The sequence below is a fragment of the Pangasianodon hypophthalmus genome, chromosome 1 (genome assembly GCF_027358585.1).
Source record: "Pangasianodon hypophthalmus isolate fPanHyp1 chromosome 1, fPanHyp1.pri, whole genome shotgun sequence".
Classification (NCBI taxonomy): domain Eukaryota; kingdom Metazoa; phylum Chordata; class Actinopteri; order Siluriformes; family Pangasiidae; genus Pangasianodon; species Pangasianodon hypophthalmus.
In genome coordinates this window covers 35390767-35410215 of record NC_069710.1, presented here as the reverse complement: position 1 = coordinate 35410215, position 19449 = coordinate 35390767, and the positions used below count along the sequence as shown (strand labels likewise).

The 19449-nt window shown below is 37.6% G+C and overlaps 1 protein-coding gene across 2 annotated transcripts in view; it reads right to left on the bottom strand.

Annotated features, from left to right (window-relative positions):
- Positions 1-189: 189 nt before the first annotated feature.
- The window catches only part of LOC113525212 (putative protein MSS51 homolog, mitochondrial), a 19809-nt gene continuing 549 nt past the window's right edge, over positions 190-19449 (bottom strand). For both annotated transcript variants that reach the window (XM_053235719.1, XM_034309080.2), the window contains 6 exons: positions 17909-18076; positions 15804-15950; positions 10462-10586; positions 5772-6335; positions 2770-2863; positions 190-2656 (listed from right to left, as the gene is read on the bottom strand). In XM_053235719.1, the coding sequence (XP_053091694.1) occupies positions 2461-2656; positions 2770-2863; positions 5772-6335; positions 10462-10586; positions 15804-15950; positions 17909-18066 (1284 nt within the window). In that variant the 5' untranslated portion in view covers positions 18067-18076 and the 3' untranslated portion in view covers positions 190-2460. The remainder of the gene's footprint in view (positions 2657-2769; positions 2864-5771; positions 6336-10461; positions 10587-15803; positions 15951-17908; positions 18077-19449) is intronic.

Genomic DNA, 19449 nt, shown 5'->3' with positions numbered 1-19449 from the left:
TCTTGTCTTCTCCAGCCTGAAATTGATTCATTACCAAAACGCACGAAGGTGCACGAGCCCGTCATTAACACTGACACTGATTAAAAACCAGCAAACCGCGTCCTTCAGATCAAATACAGATGAAGCTGTCATGTGCATGTAAGGAATAAGCCGCTGTGTGTGGTGCTGCTGCAGGAAAACAATCAACAGTGAAGAAGAGGACATATTTATTATAATAATATACATGATTATTCTCTCTGGTTTTATTCCTCTTACACCACAGTGATTTTGTCAACAATTTAAAAAGATACATAAAATAACAATACATGCTTTTTTTAAAAAATCCATTTATAATTACATTTAGTGTCGCTGAAACGAGTGAGTTCCTGTTGTCACTTATGTTATAGCAGCTATAAACACTCGTTCCCTCACCAGCCTCTCTTTATTCTCTCTCTCTGTTAGCGAGAAGCCGCAAAGAAGCGTAAACTCCTCCGTCCTGAAGATGTCGGAAAACTTAAAGTTACAGCTTTACCTCTAACACTGGAGACTCCTTCCTTTCATAAATGTTACATAAACATCTCCTTACTTTAAGAAAACTTCACCACATCAACGATTACACACATTTTTAATCTGTTTATTTGCAGCTGCACTAAAAAATGAATCAACACATTCTGACCAATCAGAATCCAGAATCAAACAGCGCTGAGATGTAAACAGCTTTAATCTATATAATGGACTACATGCGCTTTTCCTGAACGAGTGAGGATGGAGGGATGAAAATAAAAAAATAAAAGGTTAAAAAAGTTAGGAGAGAGGAGGATGAGGCTGACAGCTGGACATTCCATTTTCAGCCCAGTTTCATCAACACATCTACATGATTTATAAAGGTGCAGCTGCTCAGTGTGTCCACTAGAGGGCAGCGCAGATTAACACTGAAGCTTCATGAGAAGATGAATGAACCTGATGAACCCTAACGCCTGAAATCACACAACAAAAAGAAAAACAGACTTCAGTCCATTTGTAAAAGAAATTCTATAATCAGCTCCATCACCATGTGCTGAGAACATCTACATGTTGAAAATCATTTCAGAGGAACCTTCGGATTAAACACTGGATCTGCAGCTTCCTTCACGAGCAGAGATTAGAGGTTCCTCAGGGTGTGTCTTTGAAGATTAAAGGTTCAGTACGTCTCGTTTCCTGACATTAAAGGTTCCTTAAAGTGTGATTCTTGTGTGGAGATTAAAGGTTCCTTCCTGATATCGTATTGATCGTGTTGATATCGTACTTCATCTTGGAGCTTTAACAATCTTCAGGAGATTATAGACTGCTCAGAGCTTGCTTGCTGATATTCTACTTAGTGTGTTTCTGGAGAATGAAGATACAGAGAAACTTGTTTGTAAAGATTAAAGGTTACCTGGGCCTTGTTAAGGTTGAAACAAGGTTCTCCAGATCTTATTTTTGAATATTGTAGCAGCCTCAGATTTTATTTGTAAAGATCGAAGGTTCCGTAGAATTTTTTTTCTCAGCGTAGGTTCCTGATAGCATATTTGTGGAAATGAAACATTTTACAAAACTTCTTTTTGAAGATTTCCAGTTCTTCAGGAGATTAGAGGTTCCACAGGAGATAAACATTCTACAGGTTCTACTGATTTATAGAGACTAGATGTTCCTTGGAACTTGTTTGTGAAAATTACAGGTCCTGTAGAGCTAGATTTTGAAGATGGTTCCTTGGGGTGTGTTCTTGGTGATTGAAGGTTACAGATCAAAGGTATTTCTAAGCGTGCTTTTGGAGATTAAAGGCTCTTTCAACCTCGTTAGTGGAGAAAGAATGTTCTCTAGATCTTGTATATGAATATTTAAACAGCCTCAGAGTTTGTTTGTGGAGATTCAAGGTTCCTCAGAATTCCTTTGTGGAGATTAAAGGTTTCTCAGAGTTTTATGTGGAGGTTGAAGGTTCCTCAGAGTTTGTTTGTGGAGATTAAAGTTCCTCAGAATTCCTTTGTGGAGATTAAAGGTTCTTCAGAGATTTATGTGGAAATTAAAGGTTCCTCTGAGTTTGTGGAGATTAAAGGTTCCTCAGAATTCCTTTGTGGAGATTAAAGGTTTCTCAGAGTTTTATGTGGAGGTTGAAGGTTCCTCAGAGTTTGTTTGTGGAGATTAAAGGTTCCTCAGAATTCCTTTGTGGAGATTAAAGGTTCTTCAAAGATTTATGTGGAAAATAAAGGTTCCTCTGAGTTTGTGGAGATTAAAGGTTCCTCAGAATTCCTTTGTGGAGATTAAAGGTTCTTCAGAGATTTATGTGGAAATTAAAGGTACCTCCTGGTTTGTGGAGATTGAAGGTTCCTCAGAATTCCTTTGTGGAGATTAAAGGTTCCTCAGAGATTTATGTGGAGATAGTTCCTGAGAATTGTTTGTTTGGATGTCAAACATTCATCTGTGCTCCAGTTATGAGATGAGAAGTTAAAGGTGTTTGTGAAAGTTCTAGTCCTCCTCCTCCAGCTTGTCCTCCAGCAGGCCCTGGAAGTTCAGGTAGAAGGCATTGCAGTAGCTCGGCTCTTTGTTGGGACTCGACTGCACCTGCTCAGGCTTCTGGGAACTGAAAGGGTTCGGCCCAGTGCCTTTAATGTCCATCTCCAACTCCATCAAGATCTGCATGGAGTACTTCAGCTCTCCATCGCTGAGAGAGAAAGAGAATTAAGCATTAAGAAGAAGTTAAAATAGGTTGTATTTCTTGTAGTAGACTTTTTGTTTAATTCTGAATGTGTGTGTGTGTGTGTGTGTGAGACTCACTTGTACATGGTGAACATTGAGGGAATGCTGTAATCTCTGAGCAGCAGCAGCGTGGGCAGCCAGCCTTCTCCCAAACCCTGAGATGCATGAAACCCTGCAGAACACACACTCCAGGTCATTACTGTGAGTTCTGGACTCTGATTGGTCAGAAGGTGTTGATTAATTTTCTATAACAGCAGCTCTGACAGTAGTGCAGGTTTATATTAATGCACTACCGTTTCTATAGTAACAGCTCATTCACAGGGACGTGTACAGCGAACGCTCCACATGAACGGATTAAAAAACAAGTGAAGTTTTCAGAAAGAAGACGTTTATGTAACATTTATGGAAGGAGTCTCCAGTGTCAGCACTTTGTAACAGCTTTCTAACTTTAAGTTTTCCGACGTTTTTAGGACAGAGGAGTTTACGCTTTTCAAGCTGTGTTTTTTTTGTCTTATTATCTTGAAGAGAGAGAATAAAGAGAGGCTGTGAGGGAACGAGGGTTTATAGCTGCTGTAACGTAAGCGACAGCTGGAACTAACTCGACTCACAGAAACATGAAATGTAACTACAAATGGATAAAAAGTATGATGTGTTGTTCTTTAATAACTATGACATGTAACTGTTGGAAAATGACTGTGGTATAAGAGGAATAAAACACTTCAGGAATGATTATTTTTCTGTAAAAGCCCTCGTGTTTTATTCCTTAACTGTTAATGATTATTCAGTATGAACAGTGATTACATGCTTTATCCATCGAATTCATTAGTCCATAACGAGGTCATTAGTCCAGAACAATTTCATTTGCTAGAAGGGGGCGGGGCTTCCAGGGTGTCAGTTAACTGTCAATCATTCCAGATTCACATGCTGATTGGCTCACATGCTGCTGTTTTTACTGAGGAGAAGAAAAAGTGTATTTTTTATGTATTCTTGAGTGATAACTCGTATCATCGTGCTCTGCAGTTATTCATTAATAAATGCTCCTTCCATGTTTGTGGGAAGCTTCTGTAGATTAATAACCTGCAAAGTTTATGTTTATGGGGAAGGATTATATTTAAAAAAACATTTTAGAGAGTGTTTAATTGGGTTAAAATTTAACATACTGTTCATTTTACAGAAGATGATTAATATTAATATTGTTCTTACGACGAAAAAATACATACTGAGGGAGAAAGAGTTCATGTTCAGAAAGTGCAGAATCGTCATTTGGAATAATAGTTACCATTACAATTCTAGCTACAAATTAAACTCAAATTAAGTTATTAATTAATTACATTACAAAAGATTTTTTTTATTAGAATATTACTATTTCGTTGTCTCTGATCCAGTAAACCACACAAACGTGTAAACACACTTTAGTGGAAACAAAAGTGATAAAATGAAATGTCTACAGTGTGTGACGTTTAATGGTGATTAATAAAAAAAAAAAAAAAGCTTGTTGTAATGAGGAATCATGAACCAATCACACGACTCTCTGTTCGAAACCCTGTTTAGGCCACGCCCCTAATATGTCTAATATCCCTGTCTCTGATATCGATACCTCTGACAGCTGCTGTAGTCAAGATCCCACTAATGTGTTAGCAACATTAAAGCTGTCAATGACCACACACACACACACACACACACACATCTGCTGATATGGCTAAATGTAAATCAGCTGTGCTGTTGCGTGGTAATTTACACCTGACTGGCGTTCATCAACATATGGAGACGAGTATGAAGTAAAACTTTACTAAAAGATTAATAAATGAGACTGTGTGTGTGTGTGTGTGAGTGTGATGCTGAGTATTAAATTTGGTTGATTGGTCCACCTGTGGCCACAAATCACAGTCATGGCCACCAGTCTGGCATTTACATGGAGAGTGACTGAGTTACAGCGTTGTGTGTGTGTGTGTGTGTGTGTGTATCCATGTGAAATTTCACACAGATAACGCTCTCGGCTGGAGCTCAGGATCAAACCCAGGGACCCTGAAGCTCTCCTCGTGTCACTACTGTGTCTTAAAGAAACACACCTTCACGCTGAATGCAGCCAATGACACGTTTGGTGTCTGATGCGTTTCATGTTTTGGGCTGAATCTACGACAGTAACGTTGCTAATTCACCCAAAACTATTTCCATAAACACCAATCCAAATCTGCATATTTGCTCCAAACAACAGGATTAAAAGCAAAATCCACCCATTTGCATGCTGATCTGTATAACTAACGTGCTCTTCAGTACATTACCCACAATGCAGTTCGACTACCTTCTGATAGCGGTGCAGTAGGATTTAGCCCTCGCATCACCCCTACCTAAAGACAGTGATGCAGCGGAGCTTTAGTCCTTTAGTCTGGCCAGCTCTGTCACCTCTTCGTCTCTACTCTCTGCTCAAACACATCAGCTTCTCAAGCTCCAACTTTAACACCTTTAGCGCCGTCAGCGCCATCGCACTCGTCACCTCATACATCAATAACTAGCAGAGCTAATTAGCCATATAACCGCATTGCATTCTGGGACTCTTAGCCGAGTGTTTGCTCCAAAGTCTCCACCAGTGTTACGCTGGATTTCTCATTACTATGATATTGAACCTCACTGTGTTTAGGAGCTAACAGCAAAATGTCCCCTTGTGACATCAGAGCAACACACAGCAGCTAACTTCTCCCCGCAAATAACAAAAAAACAAGACCTAAGCTTTCCTTTAAGAGATGCAATCACATTTGTACATAAATGAGTTAATAAGATGTGCATCTGCTACATTTCCGCCTTCAAACCTTGGGAGGCGGAGCCTAGAAAAGTGCATCCATATCACACTGGAGAAGAAAAACATTATTCCAGTTGCCCAAGAAGGTCATCTGTATAACGTTACAGCGTTCAGCTACAGTCTGCCGTGTTGTTTATGATTATAGATTACGTCACAGTGTGTCCTAAACCACATCACGTCTTTGTAGCATCACTGGTTTCTGAGTTCCGCACACCAGTATCTTCATATCTACACTCTGAGTGTGTTTGTGTGTGTGTGTGTGTGTGTGTGTAGGTGTGTATACCTGGATGAAACCCCACCACAAGGTCTGGTCTGGCTGCTTCTCCTTTCTCCACAAGCTCCTCCCAGAACTCATGGTACAGACCCTTGTAGGCGCTGATGTAGACGCGTCCTCGTGGACCAAACGCCCTTAATGGAGGCCTCATAATCCGCCCTTTCACTACCTCCGGCCCCACCATGACCACCTCCAGGCCCTGATGTCCAGGGAACATACGACTCAGCTCATCCAGATCCGTCGTCCTCGCACCCAGGGTCTCATTATGTCCAGCCCCTACCAGGTGGATGGTGAGAGGTCGGGAATACGGGTCCAGACGAAACATCCGAATACCAAGACCCATCGTCAGTGGACGTGAGAGGAACTCGCTACACACACGCCACACAGATTCACGAAGCTCCGCCTCCTCAGGGCGTGGCCGGCAGGCATTGTTCCAGAGGTCTGTCATGTTCTTTCCAGACAGGATGGGCTCCATCCGGGCCGTGAGGTCACCCTGCATGGAGAGCCAATCCTCCCAGCACCGAACCTCTTTAGCAGGACGAGACCATATTTCTGTGGGGAAGGGCAGGTCTCCTAACATATAAAAACAGGGACAGAAAAGATTTCCAACAAATGACTGGAAACAGAAATGTTTCAGATTTTATATAAATAGCACACAATCAATCAACACATATATGCAAGTTGCTTATGTAATGGTTTGGTTTTGAGTATTAAAGTATTAAACTGATTATTTATAATAACACAAAGAAGCAGAGACAAATCTGTACCGAACCATTTGGTTCTTGAACTGAATCTTGTGGCACACATGCAGCATAAACTGTTGCTCTTCTTTATCACTTTCTTGTGTTCTTCTTTAACAAAACACCGCTCCGTTACAGAGAGCAGGCGTGGCTCAGTGCTTAAAGTTCGGAGGTAATGTTTAAAAAAAATCAGCATTTCTAATGAAAAGGTGGACAACACATCCATAAACAGACAACAACAGTGTGGCCACTAAACACCCACAGCATCCAAACCTGGAGTGAATTCAGCAAAAAGACTTGGAAAAAATACTGGTCTTAAAACTGAACCTTGTGGAACCCCTGCTAAGAGAGTTATAGAGCAGTTTTACTCCAGTCAGATCCAGCGTAAACGGTGTAATGCTGTGTGGATGGAGTGGGAGGGGAAAGAGTGTGCTCTGTGGTGTCACTTCTCATCATCACCCTGAAGGATCTGTCTCTCTACGACTGGGTACTGCAGCTGTACAGGGCATGTCTCCAGGACTACAGTAATACGTCACATATTTAATATTATACAATATACTGTATGTAATATTCCTAGATATTTGATATAGTGAATATTGCAATTTTTTTTTTAAATTTCATTAGGCACCCTATATTTTTTTTAGTACAAACTTTGTTATAGATGTTTATTTTCTGACTTCTACATTATTGATTCAGTGCAAAAACATTTTAGATTCCAAACATTAGTTTTCCAGCACAAAATGAAATGTTACAGAAAAATGTTTGTATGTCAGTAAAGAAAGCAGCAGATTCCATAAGAGACACTTTTCAGATAAAAACATAATGAAGGCTGCTGGGTTTCGCTGCAGAAATAAGAAGCGAGTCGACAGTCAAAGTCTCCAGAAGAACTGTGGCTGCTTCTGCAAGATGCTCAGTAACACTTCCAGCTCATTTCCTTATAAAACTGCACACACTGCACCTCAGATACTGTTTTATTTATTTAAAGCGAAGGATCGTCACATTAAATACTGACTTTGTTTCATTTATTACTGTTTACTGCTCTTTATAGGAGTTTTTTAATTTGTAGAAACATTTAATTTCATTATTTTTGAAGGCGTCTTTACTCTACAGCATTTCTTTACATCTGCCTAAGACTTTTGAACAGAACTGTGTATATATATATATATATATATATATATATATATATATATATATATATATATATATATATATATACATATATATAAAATTTTAAATGCATCTGGACTCCCTGGGCAATAACTACAGTATATAAACACACAGGTAACATCATGTCTCTGATATCTTGCCACTGAGTCGTGTTATTCTGTCGGCTTTGCCTGTGTTTTTAAATTGTTGCTATTTTCTGTCTACAAAAACGTCACAACGACAAAAAAAAAAACCCAAACACACAGTAAACAGATTTTTTAAATTGTAATTACAGTCGGCGGATCGTTACAGACAAAATTAACAGAGCAAACGCAAAGGCAATGTGAACTCTTTTTGGTTTTTTTGGTGCTTTAACTCCAGGCTGTTGTATTAGCGCCCTCTTCAGGACACTTTAAAAACATTTAGATCGGCACCTGCTGTGGAGAATGAATCATTTCCTCTTATATAATCCTGTATAGCACCATGAGGGGTGTGGTTAAGGGGGGGTGTGGTCTGAGAGGGGGTGTGGCTGAGAGGGGGTGTGGCTGGGAGGGGTGTTGCCTGAGGGCTTGATGTGACGCTTACATGACCCCTCTGGTGTGATAAAACCCTTGCATGTGGATCCTCTCGCCTCTCTGTAGTCCATTTATTACAATTACTACAGGTCTCAGGTTTCAGAGTCTCACCTGTGTGAATTTAACACACTTTCAGTCTCACCTGCGTGAATTTAACACACTTTCAGTCTCACCTGTATGAATTTAACACACTTTCAGTCTCACCTGTGTGAATTTAACACACTTTCAGTCTCACCTGCGTGAATTTAACACACTTTCAGTCTCACTTGCGTGAATTTAACACACTTTCAGTCTCACCTGCGTGAATTTAACACACTTTCAGTCTCACCTGTATGAATTTAACACACTTTCAGTCTCACCTGTGTGAATTTAACACACTTTCAGTCTCACCTGCGTGAAGTTAACTCGTCTCGCCTGCGTGAAGTTAACACGTCTCGCCTGTGTGAAGTTAACTCGTCTCGCCTGTGTGAATTTAACTCGTCTCGCCTGTGTGAAGTTAACACGTCTCGCCTGTGTGAAGTTAACTCGTCTCGCCTGTGTGAATTTAACTCGTCTCGCCTGCGTGAATTTAACTCGTCTCGCCTGCGTGAATTTAACACGTCTCGCCTGTGTGAAGTTAACACGTCTCGCCTGCGTGAAGTTAACACGTCTCGCCTGCGTGAAGTTAACTCGTCTCGCCTGCGTGAAGTTAACTCGTCTCGCCTGCGTGAAGTTAACACGTCTCTCCTGCGTGAAGTTAACTCGTCTCGCCTGCGTGAAGTTAACACGTCTCGCCTGCGTGAAGTTAACACGTCTCGCCTGCGTGAAGTTAACTCGTCTCGCCTGCGTGAAGTTAACACGTCTCGCCTGCGTGAAGTTAACACGTCTCGCCTGTGTGAAGTTAACACGTCTCGCCTGTGTGAAGTTAACTCGTCTCGCCTGTGTGAAGTTAACACGTCTCACCTGTGTGAAGTTAACTCGTCTCGCCTGCGTGAAGTAAACTCGTCTCGCCTGTGTGAATTTAACTCGTCTCGCCTGCGTGAATTTAACTCGTCTCGCCTGCGTGAATTTAACTCGTCTCGCCTGTGTGAAGTTAACTCGTCTCACCTGTGTGAAGTTAACTCGTCTCGCCTGCGTGAATGTAATTCGTCTCACCTGTGTGAAGTTAACACGTCTCACCTGTGTGAATTTAACTCGTCTCACCTGTGTGAATGTAATTCGTCTCACCTGTGTGAAGTTAACTCGTCTCACCTGTGTGAAGTTAACACGTCTCACCTGTGTGAAGTTAACACGTCTCACCTGTGTGAAGTTAACTCGTCTCACCTGTGTGAAGTTAACACGTCTCACCTGTGTGAAGTTAACTCGTCTCGCCTGTGTGAAGTTAACACGTCTCGCCTGTGTGAAGTTAACTCGTCTCGCCTGCGTGAAGTAAACTCGTCTCGCCTGCGTGAATTTAACTCGTCTCGCCTGCGTGAATTTAACTCGTCTCACCTGTGTGAAGTTAACTCGTCTCACCTGTGTGAAGTTAACTCGTCTCACCTGTGTGAATTTAACTCGTCTCACCTGCGTGAATGTAATTCGTCTCACCTGCGTGAAGTTAACTCGTCTCACCTGCGTGAAGTTAACACGTCTCACCTGTGTGAAGTTAACTCGTCTCACCTGTGTGAAGTTAACTCATCTCACCTGTGTGAATTTAACTCGTCTCACCTGCGTGAATGTAATTCGTCTCACCTGCGTGAAGTTAACTCGTCTCACCTGTGTGAAGTTAACACGTCTCGCCTGTGTGAAGTTAACTCGTCTCGCCTGCGTGAAGTTAACACGTCTCACCTGCGTGAAGTTAACTCGTCTCACCTGTGTGAAGTTAACACGTCTCACCTGTGTGAAGTTAACTCGTCTCGCCTGCGTGAAGTAAACTCGTCTCGCCTGTGTGAATTTAACTCGTCTCGCCTGCGTGAATTTAACTCGTCTCACCTGCGTGAATTTAACTCGTCTCACCTGTGTGAAGTTAACTCGTCTCACCTGTGTGAAGTTAACTCGTCTCACCTGTGTGAATTTAACTCGTCTCACCTGCGTGAATGTAATTCGTCTCACCTGTGTGAAGTTAACACGTCTCACCTGTGTGAATTTAACTCGTCTCACCTGTGTGAATGTAATTCGTCTCACCTGTGTGAAGTTAACTCGTCTCACCTGTGTGAAGTTAACACGTCTCACCTGTGTGAAGTTAACACGTCTCACCTGTGTGAAGTTAACTCGTCTCACCTGTGTGCACCAGCCAGTCTACCAGCCTGTCTATGGCCACCATCCGCAGCTTCTTACAGAACTTCTTATGGAGACTCCAGTCCTTCTTCTGACACTCTTTACTGCAGTAGTACACATTCAGACACCTGGTGCAGCAGATGATGAGGGAGAAAAAAAAGAATTGGAGTTTGGACAAACAGTGGGCAATATTAAAGAGTCAAAGTTTCCAGAAACGTCTGCGTCCTGTTTTTAGCAGCTGGCCTCATCGTTTTAGCAGTTTAATAGTTTTTATCACAACTGCGTGACATATCTGCATGACTTCACGCCGCGTGTGACAGAGCCCTACCAGCGCCAAGCGATCATAAACTGTATTCGCCGGTCAGAGGCAGGGACAGGGACAGGGACAGCAGAATGCGGGGAGGTATTTACGGCTGTTTACTGCAGCACTGAGGCAAACATTTCTACACCAGTCAGATGCTAATCTCAGAGAGGCCAGATGCTCTTAAACCCTAAAACTATGACCTTTATCACACCAGCTGCCTCCACGCTAAGCTTTAACTTCCGTGCTCTAACTGCTGCTCCTCCTGACATACAGAATATCTATATTACATACAGCATACATATATATACATTTAGAAATACAGCATATATTACATACAGCCCATAATAAATACAGAATATCTATATTACATACAGAGTATATTAAATACGGCGTATATTAAATACAGTGTATATTAAATACAGTGTATATTCAATATGGCATATATTAAATACAGTGTATATTAAAAACGACGTATATTAAATACAGTGTATATTAAGTACTGTGTATATTAAATACAACGTATATTAAATACAGCGTATATTAAATACTGTCTATATTCAATACAGCGTATATTAAATACTGTGTATATTAAATACAGTGTATATTAAATACTGTCTATATTCAATACAGCGTATATTAAATACTGTGTATATTAAATATGACGTATATTAAATACAGTGTATATTAAATACTGTGTATATTAAATACTGTGTATATTAAATACGGCGTATATTAAATACAGTGTATATTAAATACAGTGTATATTAAATACAGTGTATATTAAATACAGCGCATATTAAATACTATGCATATTAAATACTGCGTATATAAAATACTGCGTATATAAAATACTGCGTATATTCAATACAGCGTATATTAAATACAGCGTATATTAAGTACAGCATATATTAAATACTGTGTATATTAAATACTGTGTATATTAAGTACAGCGTATATTAAATACTGTGTATATTAAATACTGTGTATATTAAGTACAGCGTATATTAAATACTGTGTATATTAAATACAGCGTATATTAAGTACAGCGTATATTAAGTACAGCGTATATTAAGTACAGCGTATATTAAATACGGCGTATATTAAGTACGGCGTATATTAAGTACGGCGTATATTAAGTACGGCGTATATTAAATACGGCGTATATTAAATACTGCGTATATTAAATACTGTGTATATTAAATACAGCGTATATTAAATACTGTGTATATTAAATACGGCGTATATTAAATACGGCGTATATTAAATACTGCGTATATTAAATACTGCGTATATTAAATACGGCGTATATTAAATACTGTGTATATTAAATACTGTGTATATTAAATACAGCGTATATTAAATACAGCGTATATTAAATACTGTGTATATTAAATACTGTGTATATTAAATACTGCGTATATTAAATACAGCGTATATTAAATACTGCGTATATTAAATACGGCGTATATTAAATACAGCGTATATTAAATACTGCGTATATTAAGTACGGCGTATATTAAATACTGTGTATATTAAATACTGTGTATATTAAATACAGCGTATATTAAATACTGTGTATATTAAATACTGTGTATATTAAATACAGCGTATATTAAATACAGCGTATATTAAATACTGTGTATATTAAATACTGTGTATATTAAATACAGCGTATATTAAATACTGCGTATATTAAATACTGCGTATATTAAATACGGCGTATATTAAATACGGCGTATATTAAATACGGCGTATATTAAGTACAGCGTATATTAAATACAGTGTATATTAAATACAGCGTATATTAAATACAGCGTATATTAAGTACAGCGTATATTAAATACAGTGTATATTAAATACAGCGTATATTAAATACAGCGTATATTAAGTACAGCGTATATTAAATACAGCGTATATTAAGTACAGCGTATATTAAATACTACGCATATTAAATACAGCGTATATTAAGTACAGCGTATATTAAATACAGCGTATATTAAGTACAGCGTATATTAAATACAGCGTATATTAAGTACAGCGTATATTAAATACAGCGTATATTAAGTACAGCGCATATTAAGTACAGCGTATATTAAATACAGCGTATATTAAATACAGCGTATATTAAATACTGTGTATATTAATTACGACGTATATTAAATACGGCGTATATTAAATACAGCGTATATTAAATACTGTGTATATTAAATACGGCGTATATTAAATACAGCGTATATTAAATACTGTGTATATTAAATACAGCGTATATTAAATACAGCGTATATTAAATACTGTGTATATTAAATACGACGTATATTAAATACAGTGTATATTAAATACTGTGTATATTAAATACGGCGTATATTAAATATGGCGTATATTAAATACGGTGTATATTAAATACGGCGTATATTAAATACTGTGTATATTAATTACGACGTATATTAAATACAGTGTATATTAAATACTGTGTATATTAATTACGACGTATATTAAATACAGTGTATATTAAATACTGTGTATATTAAATACGGCGTATATTAAATACTGTGTATATTAAATACAGCGTATATTAAATACTGTGTATATTAAATACTGTGTATATTAAATACAGCGTATATTAAATACTGTGTATATTAAATACGGCGTATATTAAATATTGCGTATATTAAATACTGTGTATATTAAATATTGTGTATATTAAATACTGTGTATATTAAATACAGCGTATATTAAATAATGTGTATATTAAATACTACGCATATTAAATACAGCGTATATTAAATACAGCGTATATTAAATACTGTGTATATTAAATACTGTGTATATTAAATACGGCGTATATTAAATACGGCGTATATTAAATACTGTGTATATTAAATACGGCGTATATTAAATACAGCGTATATTAAATACTGTGTATATTAAATACTGTGTATATTAAATACAGCGTATATTAAATACTGTGTATATTAAATACAGCGTATATTAAATACTGTGTATATTAAATACAGCGTATATTAAATACTGTGTATATTAAATACTGTGTATATTAAATACAGTGTATATTAAATACTACGCATATTAAATACAGCGTATATTAAATACTGCATATATTAAATACTACGCATATTAAATACTACGCATATTAAATACAGTGTATATTAAATACTACGCATATTAAATACAGCGTATATTAAATACTGCATATATTAAATGTTAAATACAGTGCATATTAAATACTGTGTACATTAAATAAGGCGCATATTAAATACTGTGTATATTACATATGTCATATATGAAATTAAATACGGCATATATTAAATAGGCATATATTAAATACCACGTGTATTAAATATGGCATATTTTAAATACCATGCATATTAAATATGTTGTATATTAAATACCGCGTATATTACGTACGGAGCAACTGTGATTACTTCTGCGTTAGAGCATGCCTAAATTATCATAATCCTACACGCATTATTTCATATTCGAACTAATTATATAAAAATATTATTCATCAACTCACACGAGGTTTCTCTAAATAAACATGCATAAAATTGCATAATTCATTTCAAAAAATTAATGTTTTGATGTTAAAATAAAAAAAATATCTATTTTGCTGTGACGCTCAAGAGAAAGACTTTTACAGAATTTTTTATTTTTTAAACAAGAAACCACATGCAAATTATTTTACATCATTTTCAGTATAAAATCTAACGTAAATCTAATAATTATTAACATTTTGAGAAATTTCTCTGTAATGAATGCACATGTAAAATTTAATTAATAACATAATATATAAAGTTTATTATTATAAACTACACCATAATGACACATACACTGACGTATCTGTCAGAAAACTAGTTTTTTGGGAATATATGATATGATGTGATTGTGAAGTGGGCGGAGCTTAAAGCTGTATCTTTCAGATAATTTGTGGGCATAAGTGGATGAAAACAAACAAAAAATAAATCAACATAAATACATAAATACACTAATAAATAAACAAACACTGTATTTATTACTATTTTTAATATTACAGTTTAAAAGAAGATGTTATAGATGCAGTTTATCAAAAGAAAGTGACTAAAAGGGTTACTTTTATTTAATTTGTTCTTATTTAAAGTTATTATTTTTTATACTCTATAGCATTGTTTAAAGGATACCACCTGGAGAGGTGATGCTAAGCTAACGGAGCGGTGATGCTAAGCTAACAGAGAGGTGATGCTAAGCTAACGGAGAGCTGATGCTAGGCAAATGGATAATAAGTCTATGCTAATTACATTCTATTTTTTTCTGATTTATTATGTTGATGATGTTTTCAGGTTGTGTGTGTGTGTGTGTGTGTGTGTGTGTGTGGTTTGTTTTAGATTTGATCACTAAACAGGTGCTAGAACATGACAGGGCTCTGAAACACTGATGTGTGTGTGTGTGTGTGTGTGTGTGTGTATGTGTGTGTATGTGTGTGTTATGCCCTTGGCTGTAGTGTTTAGTCCTGTCCACACCTTTATCTCTTATAGTCACATATCTACGGATCTAAGCTGTGGGATTAATACATGTTTCAGTTTCTATAGAAACACACACACACACACACACACACACACACACACACACGGCTGAGGCTACAAACACAAACCCTTATTTCCACGGTTTGTTGCTAAAAATCTGTTTCTGTGAACTATAGACATAAATGGAAGGCTAGTAAAACTGCTGCGTAGTTGGAGAAGTATCCAATACGTGCAGGAATGAAAAATAATTTATATAAAAATAAGACATAATAATTTAATTATTCTTGTAATTGTACAAATGACTCTGAAACTCACGGCTGTAACAGTTTATTACTCAAACCAATTTATTACTGATTTTTGTTTCTAATTTGTAAATATTAGAACTTTTCTGAAAGTTGTTGTTTATAAGTGTAGCTAGCGGTCACTTCCTTCTAGCTGCTTTTCAGTGAGGAAATAGCAGACACTTTTAATTCAAAAGTCAGGGAGGAAAAATATTTAAATATTTAAACAATAAAGAGTACACTCACTTGGCGCAGCGTCGGAGCACTGAGGGATCAGGCAGATTGGCCGGGAGTTTAGAGCAGCAGGAACAGAATTTAAACGTCTCCTCCATTTTCTGAAACATCTCCTTATGAGAACGGAAGCCGACTTTCCCCCTCCCCTCCAGAGCCGCTCTGACACACAGACACACAGACAGGAGGATGGACATTTTCATTAGCTGGAATTCAGACCAGTGTGTGTGGTAATAACTTTAATAGTTTTCTTAGGTAAAGGAGCAGGTCTGGAGGGTTCACAGGCATAGAGTGTTGTGGTGAACTGGGATGTTTGGATGCTGTCGCCCCCCCCACTCTCACACGTTCACTCAGGTTTGTTGATGGTGGAGTTTCTGGAGCTTTATGTCCCAGGACTCGCTCATGTCTCTGTTAGCTTCTGGCTCTCCCTTTTAGTTATGCTGTCATAGCTAGTCTTGCCGGAGTCCCTGCTTGCACTCTGCACGCAAAGTACATCATGCTTAACCATTAGAGGACAAAAGCTTACCTAATAATCTCTCCCTCTCTCTCCATCTCTCTCTCTCCCTCACTCTCTGTCGAGCTACACATGCTACTCCTGAGATGCCAGTGATCCTGATCCCTTCTGCTCTCTGGACCTGCCTGATCCATCCTGATGCTCTACTTCTGCTTGAAGTTCTCATCACCTGGAAACCACTCACTGCTGCTGAGGATGGACCACACGAACAGTCTAAAGATACATGAGATTAGTGTGGATGGAGTGGGAACATTCATGCATATGGTGTGGGAATGTGAGAAGGTTTATGAGTTTTGGGGAAAGATTTCATCAGTATTGTCTGAGATCATAGGAAAAGATATACCAGTGTAACCAGTTGTGCTCCTTTTAAATGATGATTCCAATTTAGGTTTCACTGAGATACAAAGAAAGATCTGGCTGGCAGGTCTAACATCTGCAAAAAGATAACTGCGCAAAGACGGCTCCCTCCCAGTACTTTATCTGTGCGACAGTGGCTACTTCAGTTTCACGATATAGTAATGTTTAAATGAATTTTCAACAGCTAGAATAAATAAAGCGAGAGCTTCAACACTTGAAGCATGGAAAGCTGCTGCAGAGGCACTGATAGAAAAGCTTCAAGATGGAAGAATTTAATTAGGGGTTTAGTTTAGACTTTTGGTGATTTGTATGATGTTCTACCTAAGTGTCTCATAATGCAGTCTGGTTTTTTTTTAATGTTATTTTATTTTATTTATTTATTTATTTTTTCAGGTAATTATTTTGGTTGCAGCTTTATTACAACAAATAGTGGCCTGGACCTGGGGGACCGCTGGGGGGTTAGGGGGGTTCAGAGGGTCAACTTTTTTGTTTTTGTTCATTGTGAAGAATCTTTTGGACAACTGTACATGACCCTATCTGTTAAAAAGCAATAAAAAATCTCAAAAAAAAAAAATATTACTGTTGATGGTACCACTGAGAAACCAGGAAGATGGCTTCAGGACTGCAATTGATATGAACAGTTTTGCTCTCAAGTGTCCATCAGTGAACAGTTGATAACTTCAACAAAATGAATCACTTCTATAATGAATTTCCTGGTTACACAACTGCACTATTTGTCCATGTAGTACACAGTTATAGAAGGGAATGATTTATAGTCGCACTATCGGGTGTCACCCAGATGAGGATGGTTCCCTTTTGAGTCTGGTTCCTCTCAAGGTTTCTTCCTCATATCGTCTCAGGGAGTTTTTCCTCACCATCATCACCTCTGGCTTTCCTTTATATATTAATATAAATTTATCTCATTAGATAGAGATAAAGTTTATATCTTGAATTTATATATTTCTGTAAAGCTGCTTTGTGACAATGTCCATTGCTAAAAGCGCTACACAATAAAATAGAATTGAATTGTGTGTTTGCAAAAAAAGCCATAAATGTAAATATAAATGTGTGTGTGTGCACGCACATGTATTTAAGCCTCTGTGAGGACCAAAAAGACCAAATGTCCTCAGAATCATCCGGTCCTCACGAAAATTACAGTGTGTGTAATACAAATCAATACAAACAACACAACGTGTGTGTGTGTTCATGTATTTAAGGTCCTCACAAAAATTGAAAAATGTGTGTATACCTGTACTCGGAGTAGTCCTTCATGTTCAGGTTGTCCAGGATGACTTTGGAGAGGCCGGGAACGTTCGAGTCCAAAGAGTAGAATCCAAACTGGTCAGAGAAGACACTGTCAGGACTCGGAGCAAAGGATTCTGGGAGTGCTGGAACCTTACCTGCCATTTTAACCACTCTGTGGACACACACACACACACACATTTATGAGAGGTAACTAGTGACCTGTGTGTCATAAACATAATCCTGAAGTAAGGGAAGGAAAAGTAAAGAGAGCTGGTTAAAAAAATAAGTTTGTAAAATAATAAAATGTTTTTAAAAAAATGAAGAAAGTAGGTATGTTTTGTTTTAATGTTTAAGCTAGCTTAGTGAACTAGCTCCTGTTATTCACATGAGTGGGGTTCAGTGTCAGAGACCTGATTTACCAAAGATAGCTAGCTAAAGGTTTCCGTATACCGCGCTGTCATCCTCTAATCTCCAATGTGATAGGTCGAAGCCATGGAGTTTATTTAGTGACATCACAAACTGAGCTGGTACTTAGCCCCGCCCCTGAATCAGATTTATGAAGCGGTAATGATAAAGTCCCTGTTTTAAATAAAGAAATGTGACTTTTGTGTTGCATTAAAACATTTCCCCTAAAATCCCAATTCTATACGCATCACACTTTTGAGCTCAGAAATGAACATCCATCAGTAACTCCTGCAACGTCACTGCGAAAACAAGTGAAGATATCTGGAACATGGGCGAATTTATCTGATATTTCTTATTACAAGATTTTAAATCAGATATTAGATTATTCAGACTGCTTTTAGATGCTGTTACTCAATTCAAGGTTTACATTTTCTTATTGTTGGCAGATAATTCAGCTTCTTTTTAGAAATAAATGCTTATACTTAGAAAAAAATATCTGCCAAAAGACTATTTCAAGCTTAAATTCAGTAAAATAGGTTTAATAACCTTATATTTGGTTTATTGTTTTCCTGGAATTAGGAAATACTAGATGAATTTTACCATATTTAGGATATTTTCACTTGGTAAGATAGAATTTCATGATGTAAGGGTTTAGGACATGGGCAGCTGGCATTCACGTGCTAGCAGGGCGAAGTCTCTTTAAGGGCTAAGTCCCTCCATATTTCAAAATAAAAAAACAGTCATTCGCATCACATCATCTGCAGCAACAAGTGTTTTAAAGAGGGTTAATTTTTTAAAAGAGGACAAACAGACTAACTGTAAGATCTTCAGATTTAACTTCAGCTAGATATACAGTGTGTCAAGCCTACAGTCCCACTTACACACTGGAAAGATCAGTTCCACACAAATCCAGCGGAGAAGATTGAGATTTATAACTCACCTTATCTTGGAATATAACGGTTATACAGGCAAATACACAATAAATCACGCACTGAAGATGAGTTAATGAATTACAGGTCATTTGTAATCATATTAATTAATGCAGAAAACCCGACATAGCGTGTGTTAGTGAGGTGTCGGGCCGCCACGAGCCACCAGAACAGCTCCAGTGCTTCCTGTCACAGATCCCACACGTCTGTG